The sequence below is a fragment of the Psammomys obesus genome, unplaced genomic scaffold (genome assembly GCF_907164565.1).
Source record: "Psammomys obesus unplaced genomic scaffold, mPsaObe1.curated_primary_1811, whole genome shotgun sequence".
NCBI lineage: Eukaryota > Metazoa > Chordata > Mammalia > Rodentia > Muridae > Psammomys > Psammomys obesus.
This window is the reverse complement of record NW_026596131.1, coordinates 4,042,391-4,055,686: the sequence shown is the minus strand read 5'-3', so window position 1 is coordinate 4,055,686 and position 13,296 is coordinate 4,042,391. Positions and strand designations below refer to the sequence as shown.

Below are 13,296 nucleotides of genomic sequence, written 5' to 3'. Positions count from 1 at the left end.
TGTGTGTGTGTGTGTGTGTGTGTGTGTGTGTGTGTGTGTGTGTGTGTTAGAAGCATTTTAAACATGGAGCAAAAGTGAACACTCACATGTGTTACATTGCTGTCACCTTGACAAAGTTAGCAAGATACTGAGAAGTTTATATTGTCAGCCTCACTCAAGAGGTACAACTTGGCATCAAGGTACCCCATTATATGCACTCCACTGAGGAGTTTGCTGGGTGGGGAGGTGTACTCTTCCATACTGTTCCCACTTACATATTCTCTTCCGGATGAAGCAAAGATTTTGGGTGCTGAGTAATTTTAATACAGTAGAGAAACAGATGGACAGCCTGAGATGGTTTACAGTCCATTTTCTGCTATTGTAACGAGATATCTGAAATGGGGTACTTTGTGAAGAATAAAGGTTTATTTAATCCCAGGGTTCTGGAGGCCGAGACGTTCAAGGACAAAATGCCAGCAGCTAGTGTAGGCCTTGTTGCTACACCACAACATGGCGGAAACATAGACTGAGGGGCTCTTCTGTTTATAAAGCTATAATGCCACCATGGGAACACCTCCCAGAGTCCCCACCTACAGTTGCCATTATCATGAATTTCGGGGGTGAAATTTCTACTACACAAACTTTTAGGGAGACATTTATATCATGGCAGGCATTAATTAGCCTCCCAAGCCACCTGTTTTAGAGTGTTGTTTCCTGGTCACCCTTGAATGTCTTTGTAATAAATTAACTGTATAAACCTGAATTTCTTAGCTAAATTGTTGACAATAGCATCCATCTGGTTTTGCATATTAGAATCCTGCTTCAGGTTTTGTTTGAAATAAATAGACTCCATCACTAAACTACTTTGAAAGCCACTGACCCGAGCCATTGTTTCTGTTGTTTTCTAAGTTCTTTGTTCCTTGGACTTTGGGACTCCTTCCTAGAAGAAGGAGATGAACAGACAGCATCAGGATCCCAACCTTACCTTAGCAGAGAGGCAGCCATCCTTTCACACACCCTTGTCTGTCGTCTGGCTGTAGTCTACGCACAGTTACACTTGGTGGTGAAAAAGCTAGCCACCACGTATGTCAGCCGACCCTCCAGTGTGTAGGGTAGGAGATAGGATCAGGGAGTACAAACAGACAACCAACGGTAGAAAAGCCAGTTTTGGGGAGAGCCAAAACCAGACCCAACCCCAGTGTGTGCTCCCCCTTGTTACCCATACTCTTTCTAAGAGTATCATCCTCAGATTTCATCTGTCCCCGGTACCTGAGGATAGACAGGGCTTGGTTAACCCAAGTGACATGAAGAGCACAACTTAAAGAGTCTTCGTGGCTAAGCCCCGGCCAGTAAAGCATCTTGAGTAAGGAGCATTTTGAACAGAAACCTAAGGGATTCCCATCTCTGAAGCGGCTGATTGTTCTTCTCTTGCTGTGTCATTACACAGTTTTCAGTAGTTACTTACAGCAAATAGGTCTTATTTATGACTTTTTTTTTTTAAGGTATGTTTCCATGTTCAGATTAAACACCGAGAATGAAAGGGATAGTCAGGCTCTGCCTTGACTATTGCAGATTAATCTTGTTAGCATCCTAGGGAGAGTGGGTGAGGATTCCAGGAAGCCCAAGGTACCAGGAGGGCGGAGCCAGCACACCTACACAGCCTCATGTTTGTAGTCAGCGCTGCAGATTCTTCTCAGGGTTTCTTTAGTTCATAGAAATAAGACTGATCTTTTTTTATCCTCTCCCTGTCTCGCCTACATAATGTCAGTGTAAGGAATGGCTTATGCCAGGCGGGTATTTGTTTTACTTGGATTAATATTTAAATATTTGAAGACAGGTTTAAAACATCAAACACAAGTTCCTTTAAAAAAATATACTTACACCTTCTCAAAAATACCGAGTTGCTTGAAGGAAAGACATTTTTATGAATTTCCTATATTCAGCCCACAGATTGTCACTTTCTTGGTGGCCGTCTCAGAAAGGGAGAAGTAATTCTCTGACCAAAAAAAAAAAAAAAAAAAAAAAACAGTATTCTCTGTTTAAAATTTGCATGTCGCATGCCTGTGCATACCTAAACTATTAAGTAGTTATTAGGTAGTCTAAGCTCTGTATACATTTACTTGTGTAGATTTTGTTAAAGATTTGAAAGAGTCACAGAAGAACAACCTGGGTTCTCTTTCTGTAGTAAGGACTGAACAAATATGAGATGGCTATTTTAAGGGTATTGTCACTCACAAGAGGAAGCCTGTGCTGAAAGGGACATCTGCTAACAGTTCATGTCACCAGAAACATTATAGCAAAGTATCACATTAGAGGAGAGTCGTTCCCACTTCTGCTCAGACACCAAAACACAGAGGCAGCGATGCAAGCCCATATGGCCAACCTCACCCTTTGCTTTCTTGATTCACAGCCTGCGACATGAATGTTCACAAGCAGTGCGTTATCAATGTCCCCAGCCTCTGCGGGATGGATCACACAGAGAAGAGGGGGCGGATTTATCTGAAGGCCGAGGTCACCGATGAAAAACTCCATGTCACGGGTAAGGCACTGTCCAGGAGAATCATGGTTGGCCAAAGGTAAAGCAGGGTGAATCTGGGCCAGTTGACTTGGTGCCTCTCAAGGTATTTACCACTAACTAACACGTCCTATGAGACTACTCTGTACACAAGGATTTCCAAATACTCAAATGCCATGCAAAGCCTAAACCAACATATAGACCTGGGTGCTCTGACAGCATGGTCACTATTTTCTTCCTACCATGCCTTGGACAGGACAGCCAACTGGTCAAAATGCTGTTGAACTAGGCCAGGGAAGACAGGTGGGTGGGGATTCTAGATCATTAGTGGCCTTGGGCTGTTATGGTCTGGAAATTCCATGTCCAAGGTAGCGACAGCAGATCTACTGAGTGCCTGCATATGCTTCCTCTGTGTTAGGTATGATGTGTTAGGTATGTTGCTTCATATGCGGTATCTACCCCTCTCTGCTGCTTGATTATTAGCCTTGTTTCCCAGGGAAGGCGCAGGCAGGTGGAGCATACGGTGCTGCAGAGCTAGCCGATGGGAAGCCAAGGAGGAAACACATGGGTCCAAAGCCCCAGCCTCCAGTCACGCCACGTGCACCCTCAACACATAACCCGCTTCTGGCGGAGAGCCCCTATCCGTGGGCTGTAACGTTGCTTACTGTGCCCTGCCACAGTACCAAAGCCACCTTCTGGTTTTGTTGTTGTTGTTGTTCGTTTGTTTCAAGTCCACTTCTAGTACATCAACACACCCAACAAAACCATCCTGTTATCCAGGACCTATCCTCTGTCTTCAACATGTCCCAGCCTCTCTGTGTCATCCTAGGGACTGAACCCAGGACCTTGTGGTTACTAGTCAAGTGATTTACCACTGAGCTAAACCCCAGCCCTTCGTGTTGGTTTTATAATTTAACAACGTTGGTGCCCTTGTTCTTGGGGCCTCCTGGTAGAATGCCTGTAAGCTTTTTCTTTGGCATGTCCTCTCATCGTCTCATCAGGAAGGGTTTTATATTTCCAATTTTATTTATGGCTTTTAGACTGTAGTAAGTGTTAGAAAGACTGACTTTAATGATGATTACCTCTAAGTAGCAGAATATATGGTGAAAAGAGACAGGAAAGACCTGTTTAAGAAAGAAAGGAAGTAGGGAGAGTTTAAATAAAGCTTATTTTGGGAAGCATCTTCAGAGTTTAGAGAAGGGTTTTGTTGTTCTTGGTTTGGTTTGGTTATTTTTTGTTTCTTTATTTCTTTTTCTTTGAAAAATAAGAACATTTTCTTCCCCGAGCTGTCCTTAAATCAGAATACAAGGAAGCCAAATAATTTTGAGGTGTTATTCTGCGTATACTCATGGAAGGCATTTTTGAGACTGTCGCTCTCACAGTCTTCCCTTCTACAAGGCCAATATTGATACCAAAGTTGTCATTCACCATAAGGAAGAGGTGGGGGCCAAGAGTTGTGAGCTTCTGTGTCAACTGCCATCTACTCCAAGAGAAACATTCTCAGATGAGGGTTGGCCAAGGCACTGAGCTGTAAGTATAGCAGTATACCAATAAGAGTCATTTTATTTCTATGTTTTTTTTTTGTCTGTTTATTTTTTTGTTTAGCAGAACAATAGTGCACTTTCTCCTACATAGCCTGAGCTCTATATGGCCTCAGATTCTCAGCCTTATTGGTAGTGTCAGGCATGGGTTCCATCTCACAAAGCAATCTTTAAGTCCAAAAACAAAACAAAACAAAAAGTAGTTGGTAACTCCTATAACACATGTGCCACCACTGCACTGGAGGGCAGACAAGCTATTGCAGCTTGCGGGGCTCACAGCTGGGTGAAACTGATGATCACTTTTCTCTCCTCCAGTGGCACGCACAGCACCTTCCAGCACTATGCACACTAGCCAGTAAAGTGAAGCTTCCAGTTGAGCTCCAGCTAAATTTCTCCATGTTCTATGACTCGGTGTATGCTGTCTTCAGCAACAGGGTCTCACCACCATGCTCTGGAGGGTAACCAGGAACACTGAAATAGCTTGCAATGTTCACACAGGGTCAGGACTAACAACAAAAGAGGTGCTGTAGGTTTTATTTGGTAGCGTATGGTTTGTGGTTGGAGTTTTATGCCCCACCACAGGGAAAGTCCATTAAAATTCCTTTTATATGTTTGTATTTTAGAAGTTTCTAACCATTTTCTGTGTCTAACTTCAACCTGTGAAGAAATTTATTTTATGATCCTTGATTTCTAGATGAAGAAACTCAGGCACAGGAAATGAAGTAGCTTGCTCCTGAAAATGAGAAAATGAAGTTTAACTGTTAATGCTTTAATAGTACCAATAAGAATGAAAATCTATTTCTAAGATAGTTACTGAATATAGCCAAGTGGAAGACTGCTTGCTGAAAATTCATAGGCTCCGTAAAACCATAACAAAATAAAATAAGATACAGTTATATACTAAAGGAAACCCAACCCTAAATTTAGAAAGTAAACTCAGGGAAATAACTAATAGTAATAACATCTTAAAATGTTGTCTTATTATTTTGGCAATATTGAGGATCAGGCCTCAGTGTACATGCTAGGCAAGAACCCTACAAGGTCCCATTATGTAGCCCAGGCTGGCCTCCAACCCACTGCCTTCCTGCCTCCACCTCCTAAGTACTGGTGTGGAGCTGTGTGTCACCACATCCGGCTGGGAGTTATTGGGCAGACTCAGAGAGAAGACATCCAGCTCTCATTTTGGGCATTCCAAAGTATCTCAAGGAATGCCAAGCAAAGCAATTTTTCAGGGGGCAGGTGTCCTGCCCCACAATTAACCTGTCTATCCCTCCTCCTTGCTGAATGGTTCAGGTAACAGTCTGTCCTGAGGAGGACACTTGTTGACAGCAGCAGCCATCTCTACTCGGTGCATATAATGTGCCTAGCCTTTCTTGGCGTGCCTAGCCTTTCTTGGCATCGTGCCCCTTCTGTTCTTCGTCCTGTTGCATCCTCGTGCGGTGAAGTTAGGGAGGCGACCATTCTTATCTTTGTTTTCAAGGAGAGTCAAGGAGTGGAGAGGAGAGAAGGAAATTGCCCTGAGCCACAGAGTAGAAGGTAATGGAGTTGGCCGGACCCCAGCTCTTCCTTTCAATACCTAATCTCGGAGCCTCCCTGGGTTTCTTTTATTGAGCAGAGTCTCCTTTGGAACAAACAATAAACCCACAAATATTTTTCCAAACTTGCATTCAGCACTCCAGGGACACTCTTGAAAATCCAAACATGGGGACTTAAAGCCAGGGGAGAAAAGGGTTACCCTGTGGAGGGATTAAAGAACAAGACAATTCCAAGTGTCATTAACTGCCAAATTATGTGGCCCCAAAATAGCACAGTGCTCAGGATGTGGAGGGGACTGGGAAAGAAAAGACCCCGTGAAGGAGACTGCTGTGAGCATTTGAAAGGTAGAGGGAAAAGTGCTCACAGGGAGGGGTTAAATAGGATGTGGGAATTAGCCCGGCTTTAATGAGAACGCGAATATGAGCAATAAACCACAATGAGCAGAGCTTGGGGTCCAAATGCAAGCCATTTCTTAGAAAATGCATTTCAGCGGACCCCCCCAAGCAGCTGTGTTAATTGCTACATTAGCTCAGTCCCCATTTCACCTATGTGGAATTGCTCAGGTTGAAAATAATTTCCAAGGTAACTTAGGAGTTCCCAGTGGGAGCTCTGCTTTTGGATGGAAATCACCCTTTTGAAATCAGAAGTGAGTTCACCTTCTAGTTTGGGGCAGCAGTTGTGGGGAAGGCCTCCTCTGCCTTGGGTATACTTTTATGGTTTTGCCTTTGGACAATGATACTAGAGAGAATGGGAACAGTGCTCCCTCACATGCCCCACCCCAAAGAGATTTTGAAAGGTTTCCTACATTTTTATATCTTTTTTTAAAATTTGGTATGGAATGATAAAAAAATTCCTCATGAGAAGCAATTTTCAGTTTAATGTTGTAAGTAAATGGGGGAAAAATGCCACCTGCTTTCTGGCTCTTTCCAGAGCACATCTCTCCCCAGACATGTTACTCTGAAGAGGAGAGTAATTTTCTCATGTGCTTTGGTTTATTAATGTAGTATGGAGATTGAAATTCTACCCTGAGTTCCCATGGGGCAGGAGACAGGGGGTACCTTTCTGAACTCCTGCTTGGCTTTTAAGAAGCTCAGTGTTTGAAGCCAGGATCTCTTCTTCGTGGGTACTGAGACTGGCCGCTACGTTGTATTATTAAAACAGCATTCCCTCCATGTGCTTTTACCTCCTCATAGTGTATTTGACACAGGATCCAAGCAGTGGGCCTTAGCTTGCTGTTATGCTCCAGCTCTCTGAGCATCCATTGTGTGACTTTACCTGGAGAGTTGTAAAGACAATGTCTGTCCACCCCAGACAGAGCTGCAGTGACAAACCAAAAGAGCCATTCTAACCAAGTCCAGCTTGGTGGACCAGTGAGTTTATTGGGCTTGCTCATAGCAGTGCGGTTGACCCTAAGCAACTGTATCACAGAGATGCCTCAGTCTAGTGATGAAAGCCTTCTAAGAGTTGAGAAGATCAAATGCCTGCTTCAGTTAACTTTCCTTCCACAGCACCTCAGAAACCAGGCACAGTTGGCCATTTCAATTTTTTTTGACATCCCAGATAAGATCACATAGTCAGTTTGCTGATGGCAGTACAAGAGAGAGGGAGTGGCTGTGTTCTCAAGATGAGGGCCCTGTGACCCTACCCTATTCTTTCTATAAGGGAATGCTAACAGGTCTACTCCCATAAAGGTCTCTAGCAGATAATCACAACTGCTCTGATACAAGATGGCAATGTTCATTTCATGCCTAGAGAACAGCATTCCACGGTAGCATCTCAACAGGGGCACCCAGATGATAAAGATAGGGGGCACATCATGACTTGTGGTGTTTATGGGGTAGCTCAACATGCAAAGGAATGACAAGGCACGCTAGGTCCCTTGAGGTACAGTGGGTGCATGGAGGAAGATTCCTTGACTGCTCAAGAAAGCTGTAGGTATGTTGTGTGACACTATTCCTGTAGAGAAATGAACAAACATTTATTCACCCCACATAAGGAACCCACAATAGACCAAAGCGTAGACACCGCTGAAGTCTAACTTGAGCAACTAATTCATTTTACTGGAGTATACTTACAGGAATATGAGTGAAGGGTGGTTACTTATTTACATCATCAAAGCCTGCCACAGGACAAGAGCTCACCAAAGCTATGAGCCCAGAGCTCACTGTACCATACATCCTGCAGTTAGAGTCAGGGTTAGGATTAGTTCCACAAGTTGGAGAAGTGTCTTTTTTCCAAGTAGCTTGGTTGGTCTGAGCCCCTTCCAGACAGTTTGGCTAGTCTGAGAGTGTCTTTATGGTTTATATAAGCTTGGGGGGAGGGGGACAGGCCTAGTGAATCTGGTAAGTTTTAGGGACTTCCTGATGCCTTTGGATTGTTTGCTTTCAAAGCCTAATGAGCTTTCCCTGCAGGATGGAATGTTTCACCTCTCCCTTGAACATACTGTATCCTTATAATCTTCCCTCCAAGATGAAAATTTTTCTCTCCAAGGAAATTGAAACACAGCAAAGGTGGCAGTTTCATAGAAGATCCATGAGTACAGGAAGGATGGCTCTCCAAGCAGAGATGCAGAATGTGTCCAAAACAAACAAAACAAAACAAAAAACGCACACACAGTAGCATAAAGGATTTCAAAGGGGAGTTGGAGAGAGCGGGAAGGAGTCTTGTTCTCTCCATTTTCAAAGGATTAGGGATGTGACCATCACAGAACTTAGGAGCCACGTAATAGAGGCTCTGAGTTCAGTTCTCCTTTGCACAGGAGAATTTCGTTGCAGGCAGCACCTGTCTTCTCACCCAGGGTTCACAGTGACCACGGACTTGCTGTCTGTGCTGGTGACAGAGCACGGGAATAGCATGTACTTTACCGCGACACTGAGTACAGTGCTCAGCGCCTTCACTGAGGGCAGCAGTTGCAGAACAACCGGTGGGGCACCAAGAGGGAGAAGTTGAACGAAGCTGCTTTGTTTAAGGGCAAAGCTGAGAGGTCATTTCTGTTAAACAGAATCTTGCCTGTGGGGTTTGGAGCCAGGTTGGGGACACAGACGTGGCAGCTGAGGAATCCTTTGGGTTGGCATAGAGCAGGGATGCCAGCCAGGGGCCGCTTATCCTCAGATGCAACCCGACGACCCTGTTGTTGCTACGATGCTGCATTTGGTCACCTGGTTACGGTGTTATCTGCAGACCCCTCCACTCCAAAGGCACCCTTCTTGTTCTGCTAAGTACTAGGTGTGTGAACACTTGGAATTCAACAGTCTTTCACCAAGTAGAGTTGGTACCCATTGAGGAATCTTATCCATGGTTACCCTGATGGCTAGAAAATGGCCATGTTCTAATTCTGTACTTCCTCATCTCCATCACTTGCTAATCTTCAAAATGAACAGCTGCCATTTACTTCTCCCCATGGTAAGGTGTTGGCTTGGGCCCATAAGTCGTTTTTCACTGTCTAATTTTCTTATGTTCAAATTGTCCTGAATTTCAGCAGCGGGAGCCTCTTCCACCTGGCCCCGGTGTCTTTTCTGATGTAATCCCCTCCACGTGTTGCTGTTTCTCTTGGGCACTCCCTTTCTTTTCAGAATGCAAAGGCTTACCCGGCGCCTCAGTCATTTCCTCAAGGAAGTTTATTTTGTTGTTGCTGCTGCTGCTGCTGCTGCTGTTGTATTGTGTTTGCTTGTTTTAAAGTAAGATCAGGATGCTGACGGTGTTCAGTACTCCTGGGGCACCCTCTTTTCAGTGGAAAGGTAAAGGCTGTTCCCATGACTTCACCCTACTGCTTCCAACTCTGAGCCTGCTGCTGCCTTCCCACCGTTTGTATTCTTAACCCTCGTGCTCTGGCTCCCAGAGCATCCATATGCACGTGCCATTTCCCTGTCCTCCAGACACACAGCAGCATTTCAGAGCTTTTATGCCAAAACCTCTATGGAGAAAAACACCTCCTGAGCGAAGGTCAAGGTTTGATTGAAGCGGTTTTGAGGCCGCAGTGCAGGACACACAGCCAGAACACTGTTCTCCGATAAGTGCTTTGCTGCAGCGTTTCAGTAGTAATTAGATGTGGGTGGCCCTACCCAACTGAGCAAAGCCAAGGAGTCGAGGGGAGATGCTGTGATCGAATGCTGTCAACTGAACGGCCTCCACAGCAGCTATCTTTGCCTCATGGTTCTGGAACAAGTCCAAGATCAACGCACTGGTGTCTGGTCAGGTCCCTCAACCTGGCTTATAAACGGCCATCTTCTGATATCTCTGCATGACAAAGAGCAGCATGAGTTCTCACTCTTTTTATATAGGCACCAATCCCACCCTGGTCGCCTCATTACTTTCCAAAGGCCCCATCCTCAGGCGCCATCACATTGGGCTTAGGGTTTCACATACACGAATTCAAGGGAGATGGGAGACAAACACTCAGCTCACAGCCCTGGGCCTCCCCACAAAGGGCACAAACTGGACAGACTTTCCTCCTGGGAGGATTCCTAGGAAATGCACAGTGTCACCCATCGAGGTTCTGACCAAGACCTTGTTGTTCCAGTCGGGGAAATGGGAATGAATGAATTCAGATACTGAGATGTCCTGCATGATAGCTGACCTGGAGTTTAAAAAAAAAAATGCCAATTTCATGAAAAACAAAGGCACTCGCAGGGACTGTTTTCCATTAAAAGAGGCTATGGGACGTGGCCACCCAATGCGATCTGTACTGCTTGATTGGATCCTGGATCCAAAGCAACAACCCAAACAGCTCTAAGGGGCATTGAGGACCATCGGGGAATGTGTGGCAATGTTTTGCATCGGTATAAAGTTCCTGAGTGACAATGGTGGTGTTACTTATGAAGGGAGTTGTGAAATAGCTTTGGGATCATTTTTTTTTCTGACATATGTAGTATCACACACACACACACACACACATACACACACCACACACACACACACACACACACACACACACGAGGCTGAGGAGACAGCCCAGTTGGTAAAGTAAGTGCCAAGCAAGCCTGAGGACCCGAGTTTGATTCCCCGGCACCTACATAAGAAAGCCTAGCATGGAGGCCCACATATGGAACCCAGGCTGATGAGACAAAGACAGAAGGGTCCCCGGGACTCTGCTGGTCAGCTAGTCAGACCTAACTAGTGAGTTCCCGACCAATGAGACACCCTGTCTGAAAGGTGGCAGATGATGCTCCTAAGGATGCCCCCCAAGGTTGTCCTGGCTTCTCTAGAAGGCACATGGAACACAATGACATCAATAATAACTAGTGAGCATCAGCCAAGCACGTAAGCGTTCATTGTACTGTCTTTGCAACCTCACTGTTAGACACTGGTTCAGATTTTTCCGGCTATACACTTTTCCAAAGGGCCAGGTTGCATCAAGTATGTCTGGAGCCTGTTCCAGCCAACTGGCTATTAAGCATCCTCTGCAGGAAGTATTGTCAGCTGGAAGGGAGCCGTGGTGGCCATCAGCATCTGATCCCCCAGGCAGTGCCGTTCCCCTGTCTGGCTTCTCCTGCTCCACTGAGCCTCATGCCACTGCCCGAAGCCCCCAGCGCCCTTCCCCTCAGTGGAAAGCAAGCAGAGGAAGCATGGTCGGGGGCCCCGAAGCCCTGTTTGTGAGCAGCTCTTAGGTGACCCTTTGACTGAGTTAATGCGGTGAGTCACTGAGCATTTCTCAGCGCCACCTGAGGCTGGCTACATGGGACTTGTCACTCTGTGCCTTGCCAGACCACAGCTTCCTGCCTCCTTCCACAGTCAGAAAAACCCAGGGTTGGGAAGCCGCCTGTGGCCTGGGACTGTGTGCATTGCGCCCTTGTTTCCAAAGAGCCTGAGTGGAAAATGAAAAAGTAGGGGCCAAGCTCAGCCCAAGAGCTGAAGAGGTCCTATCTGGGCACATGCCTTCAGTATAATGAGTTGAGAGGGTGCAGCGCTGATACAGCTACGTCTCGAAGCCTCCCTCCATCAAGGACTCGGAGGGTGCCTGAGTGGGACAGGTACATGCTACCCTCTCTTCAGGTTTTAGTCTCGACCCCCTGGGGAGTCCTCTGACTCTAACAAGGACACCAGATCAGTGCCTACCTGTTTCAAGCAGGCCTCTCTCTTTTAAAATGACACTGGCAAGCTTTATGAACTTTGCCTATAAGAGGAACTGACTTTAGTCAGGGCTTAAAAGCTGTTGGGAAAAAAAAGAAGTCCTTATTGTGGCAGGTGATAGGCATTCTTGACCAAGTGTGCTTTCTCTAGTATATATCTCATGGGAATTTTGCCAGCCCGTAAACATCCACCACTTCCGTGTACATGGGGTAGGTTATGAGTCTGTCATTCATAGCTCAGGAAGTAAGGATGAGAGAGGAAGCCCAACTGTCCATCCCAAGTCCACGGGGTGGGACCGCTACTCTCAAAAAGTAATGGTGACAATGATCAAGGGCTCCCGTCTTGCAGTGGTCTCTCTGTGGGTGGACTCTTGGAAGCAAGGGTGCTAATGGGTGTTCAGCCAGTTGAGATAGAAGTAGTAGGTGCAGAGAAAGGGGGTGCCAAGGGCCAACTAAAGACGCCGCTGGTATTGAGTGTCCAGGTAGAGTGAGGAGAGAAACCAACACTGACTATGCACCTGCCATGCACCACACCCTGGTTTGATGTGAAAAAAAAAAAAAATGCTGTCATCACCATCACCATCTTGTAAGTAAGGAAACTGAAACTTGAGCCTTCCGGGCTCTGGCCAGGTCACGTCACTGTCATGGAGGATAATCCAGCTCAGGTGTCCCAGGGTGTCCTCCCCGCCCTCTTCCATGGATGACCCAGAAAAGATCACGTGCTAATTCACAATTATGTCTCCTGGAATTAATATCTAGCACTACTCTACAGAGGCGGAGACCCTGATAACCATAGCCATGCTCTTAGAAGTATTGTGAGTGTGGGTCTGTTATCAACACACACACAGCCTCCATTTACCAGGTAAATGACTTGGAATAAAAGTGGCAGTGGGGAATCTGGACGAAGTCTTCCCTGAACAGCAGCAAAGAACTAAAATGGACAGGAAAAGGTGAAGACAAACTCCCCTTTAGGACACGCTGGCTGAGTGGGATCTGGCTGCACCTCCGCTCGGCTGGCTTCTTACTGCCCTGGTTCCCTTTGCGAGGCCTCCTGCGCTTGCATTCTTAGTCTTTGAAGGAGTCGTCTCCAGCAGTCACCTTTCTTAGTGCCTGACAAGCAGGTGCTTTCTTTTGCAAAAGAAAACAGAAGCCTGCCTGTGAGCTAAAATACACACGGCTTCATGTGTATACCGAAAGTACTCTTGCATGTCGTCTGGTCAAGTGCATGTGGTTGCAACTCCCAACAGGCATGAGTTGTGGGCCGTCAGTGAGTCAGTGAGTCATCGGCCTCTCCCTTCCTTGTCCGGGCATTCTAAATGTCAGTGTTTTGTTTCTGTGTGACCCCTCTAGCAGCCCGTGTTTTGCCTACCTCCCCGGTTTCATCTCTCATTGCTGTCACTGACCCCCTGACCCCTTCCGTGGTGTTCCTTCCTCCCTCCCCTTGGCTTGTCTAAAGTAGGTCACATTCTGTATGAGCCCTTTCTGTTATTTTCAATGAAACATATGTCAGCTTCTCTCCACCGGATCATAATAAGCCCTTTGAAGTTAGTGTCTCACCTCCTGTGACCAGCTCAGTCCTCAAGCTGGTGCTTAATGCATGCTTGTTGAGATGATGATGATGATGATGATGATGATGATGATGATGATGATGATGATG

The 13,296-nt window shown here is 46.0% G+C and overlaps 1 protein-coding gene across 1 annotated transcript in view; it reads left to right on the top strand.

Moving 5' to 3' along the window:
• The window catches only part of Prkca (protein kinase C alpha), a 383,669-nt gene that overhangs the window by 266,200 nt on the left and 104,173 nt on the right, over window positions 1–13,296 (top strand). Inside the window, exon 5 of the mRNA XM_055592063.1 lies at window positions 2,390–2,518. Within this exon, the coding sequence (XP_055448038.1) occupies window positions 2,390–2,518 (129 nt within the window). The remainder of the gene's footprint in view (window positions 1–2,389; window positions 2,519–13,296) is intronic.